Here is a 7,771-nt window from a genome sequence, read left to right as displayed (position 1 = left end):
TGTGTAGGGACATGGGGTTCAACACACTCATTCATTCAACAAGTGCTTCTTGAGCCTCTGCTGCGTGCCAAGCATGAGGGACACAGCCTGGGAGGCCGATATCCTGATGGGGTGTCAGCGCCTATAACTTACTGAGTATGGAGAAAATAAGGCAGAGCGTGGGGAGCTGGAGGGAGGACGATTTTAATCCGAGGGCTCAGGCAGGCCAGAGTTAGGAGGTGACATTTAAGTAAAGAACCAGCGGAAGTGAGGGAGCAGGACGTCTGGGAAAAAGGGGTCCAGGCAGAGGGCGCGGCTGCAGCGGCGCTGAGGCTGGCCGCCGCCTGGCCTGTGGGAACTGCAAGGACAGCCGCGCGGGAGCGGAATGAGGAGGGGGAGAGGGCAGGGGGGAGGTGAGGGCAGCGCAGGGACAGGGCGGGTCGTGCGGGGTCCCGTGGGCGCGGGAGGATTGGGCTTTTACCCCAAGGGACGTGGGAGCGGTGGACGATGGTGGGCAGGTGCTCACTGGCGCCCTCTGGTGGCCACGGGAGGACGCACTATGGGGTCCCAGAGTTAAACCTGACTCAGGTGCTCACAGGCGCCCTCTGGTGGCTTTGGGGAGGAGGGCTGTGGGCTGCAGAGGGCGTGAGAAGTGGGCGGGTCCAGTGTGGGAGGGTGGAACCCCCAGGATCTGCAGACAATCAGAGCAGGGGGTGAGAGAGAGGAGGGAGAACAGAGCTGCCCCGACTGGGGTGGGGAGACCCAGGAGTGGCAGGAGCAGGGGACAGATAGGAAGGGGCTCTTGGGCGTGGTGATTTGGGGGTTCCTGTGGAACCCCACGGGGAGGGTGGCGGAGGCGGTGTGATGCGGGAATTCAGCGTGAGGCCGAGGGTCAGCACTAGGACTCAGCCTCCCCCGCGTGGCTCCGGATCCTACAGAGCTGGGCGAGATGCTGGGGGCGGAAACTGTGGCCCTAACGGGTAACGATAGTGCCTTGTTTCGAGAGGGAGTTAGCCATTCTTCCTGCAGAAGTAGCTGAGGACGAGGTGCACAGACGGATGTTAAGAGGTGCGAAGGACAGAGGACGCAGGGTCCAGGCCGGGCTGGCCTGCTGCCGTGGCCGCGACCGTGGGCGAGGCAGGCCACCCTGCACACTCGTTCAGTCTGAGGCGCTCGGGAGGGGGCCTCGGGTGGGGCGGAGGGATCCAGATTGTTGCCAGGGCACTGGGGAGCCCGGGGAGGGGCCGAGCTGGGGAGGGCCACACCGAGGGCGACCCGCTGCTTGGCTCTGCGCTGCCGGCTCCCCTCCCTGGCTTGATGCAGCCCCGCGGGGGGCACGTGGGCGGCGGCCGCGGGTAACCCGTGCCTCTCTGCCAGCCATGTACTCGGTCGAGATCACGGTGGAGAAGGACAAGGTGACCGGGGAGACCCGGGTGCTCTCCAGCACCACTTCGCTCCCCCGGGAGCTGCTCCCCCGGGGCATCAAGGTCTACGAGGACGAGACCAAAGGTACGCGACCCCCAGCCCGCCCGCACCCCCTCCCAGGGTCGGGCTGACCCCCACCGGCCTTGCCCGGGTGAATCAAGGCGAGGGTTTCGTCGCCCTCCGCCCACTGTCGCTTAGCTCGACCCGCAGCCCAGGCCTTCCTTTGCCCCAGGGACCGGCCTCGAAGGCTGGCCGAGGGCCAGGTGCCGGGCTGGGCTCCGGGAATCGAATCCCGGTTGGGACTCGGCCAGCAAGCCCAGCCCTTTGATCCCCGGCTCATGGATAACTCATGGGAATAATTACTGCTGTGATAGAGGCTACGAAATCCCAGAGTAGATGGGCCGTGAGTGGGTCTCGCGGGACGGGGAGGGTGCCGGGGGGCCCCTCGGCGGGAGAGAGCAGGAGCTCACCGCATGCAAGGCGGGGCCCAGGGGCGCAGGGCGCCTGGCAGAGGCCGCAGCACGTGCAAAGTCCCTGAGGTGGGGTCCAGTTTGCTGGACTGGGGGAGCCAAGAGGAGCCTGTGGGGCTGACGCTGAGTAGAGGGAGGGGAGGAGAAGAGCCTCCCAAGGGTGAGCAGGGGCGTGGCGAGGAGATGCGATGTGGGTTTTAGGGCTCCCTCTGGCGGCCAGAGGGGAACGGGCTGTGGCGAGCCCTAAATGCAAGGGGCGGGGGGCCCTGGGGCAGAAGCCCAGAGCTGGGTGCACTTTCTCTCTCTCTCTCTCTCTCTCTCCTCTCTCTCTCTCTCTCTCAGTATGATTCACACACCATCACATTTACTCTTATTTAAACTATGCAGTTCGTCAGTATTTACAGAGCAGCTTCATAAACCTCGGCGTTTGATCTTTGGTTCACTTTTGGCATGACCTGTGGGGGGAACACAAAAGGGAGGGGACGTTCCACGCCAGATTCACTGAGAGGCTGTGCATGCAGACAGACCCCCTGCAGGGGAGAAGCCATTGGAAAGCAGGTTCAAAGCCAAGGCAGCCTTTGGTGTGTGTTCACCGAACGCGGTTCACAGGCCGGTCCGCTCGGCTCGGGCCCCGGGGCTGGTCGGCATACACTGCCCTCGACAGACGGTCTGCGGAGTGCTCAGTGCATAGTCCAGTGGGTTTGGGGGTACTCACCTCGTCCTACACCCTCACTCTGGGCGCCCCTGACACCCGCTCACCCACGTCCTCTCTGTGGACGTCCCTGTCCTGGACGTGCTGCATACGTGGAATCGCACGCCGTGTGGCCTGTGTGTCCGGCGTCTCTCACCGAGCATCGCGTGTCCAAGATCTGTCCTCATTCGTATTTTGTGGCCAAGTGGCAGTCCACTGTGTGCACGGGCCGCACTGCTTATCCAGCCGCGCGTCCATGGACGTCCAGATTGTTCCCGCCTATGGTTTTAGAAGTTCGCGTGGGTGGGAGTTTGCGTTTCTCGGGGCTGAGACCTATGGGTGGGATGGCTGGGTCAGACGGGGACTCTGTGAACATCTGCTTTCCTCATGCTGCCCCCCCATGGGCAGCGCCCACAGAAGGGTTCCAGTTTGTCCTTGTCCTCGGCAGCACCGGGTCCTGTCCATCGTATTACAGTGATCACTGTAGCCATCCTATTGGGTGTGAAGTGGCACCTCCCGTGGTTTTGATTCCTGAAGCCTCGCATTCTTAGCGGTTGTTTGGGCCTTTGGGGCATCCCGAGTGCCATTATGGGGACCCCCGCTGCAGGTCAGCTCTGTGTGGTTTGGGGCACAGGCCCGGGTGAGCTGAGGGATGACGAGCTGCCTCTGTTTGCAAAAGATCCTCGCCGCGGCCACTCCGTCCAGCCTGACCCAGCCCCCAGGGAGTCCGGACCCGCCAGACTGCACTCTGGTTGCTTAGCGATGGGAGGGGGTGACCCATTTCCGTGGTGACCGAGGGCTCGGATTCCTATTTTGGGGCCGTAGCCAGTGGGGAATACTCAACTTGACTCAGGGTGCACCTGCCCACTGGGCCTGGAGCCCAGAGTCACTGGGAAGCTGTGAAGCATGGACCCCCCCCCAACCTCCCTGGGGGGTTAGAAACTGAAAATTGAGAGCACTTTCCTTCTGGCCAGAAGCCAGGAACCGGAGCCTTGACCCTTGGCCTGGGAGGAGGCGAGTCCTTGAGTCCTTGGGCGTTCGTTCGTTTGTGGGGCCCTCCCTCCTCCCCAGCCTTCGGGCAGCTGTGCTTCTAGGAGTTTCCGGCTATGCATGGCCTGGGGCTGGCGTCAGAAGGCAGCCAGGACTCTGCCTGGTGCTGAAACCCTGTCCTCAGAGACTGTAACACAGCTCTGAAAGCGGCAGAACAAAGACACAGAGCAAGAAAGTTGAGGAGATTTGGAAAATGCGTTTAACGAGACTGGCTGCGGGGGGGTTGGGGGAAAAACGAACAAGATCGATCGATCGTAAGCGTAAAACTCTGCCCCGCGGAGAATGCACGTCCCTGTGAAACGCAGGTAGAGCCTCTTCGGAACGTGACCGTGTTCTGAGCTGCAGCGGTGGCTGGAAGAACTGTCGCTCTGTGTTCCCAGACCACAGTCCCTCACTCTCCCGAAACATTCTAAATAAATCTTGGCTGAGAGAGGCAATCGATCAAAACGCAAATCCGGAGACATTTACACTTGAAAGACAACAAGTTAACCCAATGCATGGGCTGCGGCCAAAGCTGAACAGAGAGGAGAGGGACTAGCCTTTGGGTCGTTTATGCGAAAACAGGAAAGACTGAGCAAATGAATTATATTAATTCAAGGTGAACCACAGAAACCCAAGGAAGGGAGAACTCAGGATCCGGGCAGCTCCCCAGGTTAGGGGAACGGGTGTGGACTGGGAGCAGAGAGGGTCCAGCCCCGGCCGGCTACATGGCCTTGGGCTAATGACTTCCTTTCTGAACTTTGATGTTCACTATCTTTTCGATAGTGGAAAAAAAAAAAAAACAGAACTACTTTGTAAAGTGCAAATGCTCCAAAATGCAAGACAATAAGACAATGACATCCGGGCTTCAGCGAACTCTCTCTCTCTTTGTAAGGAGTGCTCTTGCGCCCGTAAATACTCCTCGGGCACCCGTTTGGCTGTGTCCCCAGATCTCAGTCAGAGGGCCTAGACGGTCCGCCCGGTTTAGTTCAGCTTTTCTCTTTAGACTGGAGGGCGGCGGGCGGACCTGCCAGGCTTTCCGTAGGGTCTCACTCACTCTCTCTCTCTCTCTCTCTCACCCACCAGTGGTCCACGCCGTGGACGGCACAGCGGTGAATGGGATCCAGCCACTTAGCTCCTCCGAGGTGGACGAACTCATCCACAAGGCAGACGAGGTCACGCTGAGCGAGGCAGGGCCGGTGGCCGCGGCCGCGGAGACGCGGGGGGCGTCCCAAGAGGCCGTGCGGAACGCCACGCCCGCCCGGCGGGAGATCACTGGGGTGCAGGCCCAGCCAGGGGAGGCCACGTCGGGCCCGCCGGGCGTTCAGCCCGGCCAGGAGCCCCCGGTCACCATGATCTTCATGGGCTACCAGAACGTGGAGGACGAGGCGGAGACCCAGAAGGTGCTGGGGCTGCAGGACACCATCACGGCGGAGCTGGTGGTCATCGAGGACGAGCCCAAGGAGGCCGCCCCGCCCAACGGCAGCGCGGCCGAGCCCGCCGCCACGCCGGGCTCCAGGGAAGAGAATCAGGTGGGGCCCGAGGCCCCCGCCGGCGACACCCAGGACCTCGACATGAAGAAGCAGCGCTGTAAATGCTGCTCCATTATGTGAGCCGGCCCCCAGCCCCCGGCCCCGCCCTCCACACCACAGACACCCACAGCCTGGCCCTGGCGCCTGCCCACCCTCCACCCGCGATCAGGGGCCCGGGACCCGCCGTGTTGTCACTTCTAATTCTGAGTTTCCTTTCACTGGAAAGAGAGGGACAGGGGTCCCCCACCCGTCACTCCCCCGACACACCCTAAACCACCACACGAGCCGTGCGCCCGCGCCTGGTAGGAGACAGACACGGACAGCCCCGCCTGGCCTGAGACCAGGACCCCAGCCCCATGACGCGGCAGCTGCGCAGATGGGCTTCTCGCCCACGGGTCCCGGCGGTGGGGCCCGCCCCCCTCTGGGCCTCCTGCCTGTGCCTTCCTGCCACCTCCAATGAGGTCCCTGAGGGGACATCCCGCCAGAGAGGGACGGGGGAGCCGAGGGGTCCTGGGGGCCCGCTCTGTCCCCGCTCAGCCCCTGGGAATACGGTTCCCCAGTCAAAGCATTGGCGTCCGGATCCCGGGCAGGTGGGGTGAGGCTGAGCCTTGTCGAGGCGTCCCAGTCAGAGACCAGCCCGATGTACCCTCCCTCTGTGCTCTCTGTGGGCGCGGCCAGTGACGATGGCGCCTGGAAGGGGGAGCCCCGGGGACATGTCCCCCTCGGGAGGGGCCTGTGACCCCTGCGCTGTCTCCTGGATGCCGGCGGGCGAGGGTCAGTGAGCCGCCCCCGCACAAGGCGGGGCCACGTGAACCTCTTCTTGCCCTGAGCTGCCACCCCCACTGGGCCCTCCTTCCTCCTGGTGCTAATTTGGGGACCCTGGGCTGGGGCGGCCCTGGCCCCTTCTCCAGCCTGTGTGGGTCGCTGCTGGGCGTGGCGCCTTCTGGGCAGTGGAGGGGGCGTGGCCTGGGTAGGGCGTTTCCCCCCCTGTCTGCAGCGGGAGACCCCCAGCGGCCCCCGGCCCAACACGCGCCTGCCCCCGTCTCCCTGGAAGGGGCGAGGGTGAGGGGCTCCCTCCCGGGGGCAGCCCACATCCGGGTTTGCACACCCGTCTCCCGGTCTGTAGACGCGCTCGTCCCCAGAGGCGCATCCGTGCCCACACTCAGACCTCTCCCGTGTGGGCTGCGGGTCGACCGGGGTCCATCTCGGCCCCTCCCCTGGGGCCCCGGCCCAGGCCCAGGCCCGGGGCCCCCCGCCTCAGCAGCGCGGGTGCAGGGGCCGCCTCAGCGCCGCCCCAGGTGGCGGGAGGAGAGGCCCCCCCTCTGAGGTGGCCCCGAGCAGCGGCGTCGACCCCTTCCCTCCTTGAGTGGCTGCGTCCTCGAGCTGGAAGCCTCCGCTGAAGTGCCCTTGCTGCCCCTCCGCTTTCGATGTGTGACAGGCCCTGTGTTCTCGACTTCCCCAGAGAAGCAAATAAACCGTGTGAACAGCTCCGCGCCCTGGCGTTCTTGGATTTCCCCGGCGGGGAGGGCGCGGCCGGCCAGGGGGCGGGGCCGCCAGGCCTGCGGGGGACCATAAAGGGAGGCCGCGCAGGGCGGGGGACCCGACTCGTCCGGTCTACGGCCCCTGCACCCCGCGGGCTCGCCTGGCACTGCGGCGGGGGCGTCGCTGGAGTCCCACCTGCTCCACCTGAGCACATCCGAGCAGCACCAGGGCAGGTAAGGCCTGGAGGTCTCCGCTTCCCGTTTCCCGCGGAGCCCGCTGTGCTACATCGCCCCTCCCCCCTCCGGGCCGTTGACTGGGAGGCTGCCCCTTGCTGGGCTCACAGCTCCCCAAGGGATGGAAAGAGCCCCGCAGACACCCCGAGTTCTGCAGGGAACCCAGTCTCTGAGGAGCAGGTGAAGGTGCCCATGTTTCTGGGAGAAATCGCTGTCTGCTCGGGCCTCAGTTTGCCCATTGTTCAGTGGGCTTTGAACCCTGAGTGGGAGGCCACCCCATCCGCAGCAGGACAGTGGGGTCCGTGTCTCCACCGTGCCCACACGCAGTTTCTGCCTTTCGGGGCCTCAGTTTCCCTGTATGAGCAATACAGGGTGGTAAGTGTGGTGGACTCAGGTTCGAATCCCGGCCCTGCCATTAACACCGTCCGCCCTCAGGCAGGACTTGAAGCTTTGTCAGGCCATGTCTGCGAAAGGGGACACAAAGGACCTACGGGTGTGGGGAGGAGTCAGCGAGGCCTTTAGTGGAGCTGGTCCGGGTTGCACAGTCGAGCTGTCATTCCGGGCTGGGCCCCTCATCCGGACCCATCTCGTCCCCGCATCTCAGGCAGCCCTGTGGGACTCGGGGCTGGGGGCCCATCTGATGGAAGAAGAGACTGCAGTTCAGGGGGGCCTCACAGCCAGCCAGGGGGCAGGACAGAGCCCCAGCCCGGGCGTGGAAGCCCAGCCCACTGTCCCATCCCCCGTGGACTGACCGCTGGGGCGGAGGCCCGACTCCCCCGCAGACACGGGTCTCACAGCTCTCGCTGGTGCTCGGGCCTCGGCCAAGATTCAGGCAGGACAGGGAGGCCCAGTCGGAGCCCGGGCCTCTGTCTGTCAACGGGGCCTGGGCCTGGCCCACCCACCACCATTTGCTGGAGCTTTTCACATCCT

The 7,771-nt window shown here is 64.2% G+C and overlaps 1 protein-coding gene across 1 annotated transcript in view; it reads left to right on the top strand.

The window, feature by feature from the left end:
* PALM (paralemmin) overlaps window positions 1–6,616 on the top strand; it is a 24,373-nt gene extending 17,757 nt beyond the window's left edge. Inside the window, exon 8 of the mRNA XM_011375237.2 lies at window positions 4,681–6,616. Within this exon, the coding sequence (XP_011373539.1) occupies window positions 4,681–5,207 (527 nt within the window). The 3' untranslated portion in view covers window positions 5,208–6,616. The remainder of the gene's footprint in view (window positions 1–4,680) is intronic.
* Window positions 6,617–7,771: the final 1,155 nt, after the last annotated feature.

This window comes from Pteropus vampyrus, unplaced genomic scaffold (assembly GCF_000151845.1).
Source record: "Pteropus vampyrus isolate Shadow unplaced genomic scaffold, Pvam_2.0 Scaffold267, whole genome shotgun sequence".
Taxonomy (NCBI): Eukaryota; Metazoa; Chordata; class Mammalia; order Chiroptera; family Pteropodidae; genus Pteropus; species Pteropus vampyrus.
This window is presented reverse-complemented; position numbering and strand designations above follow the sequence as displayed.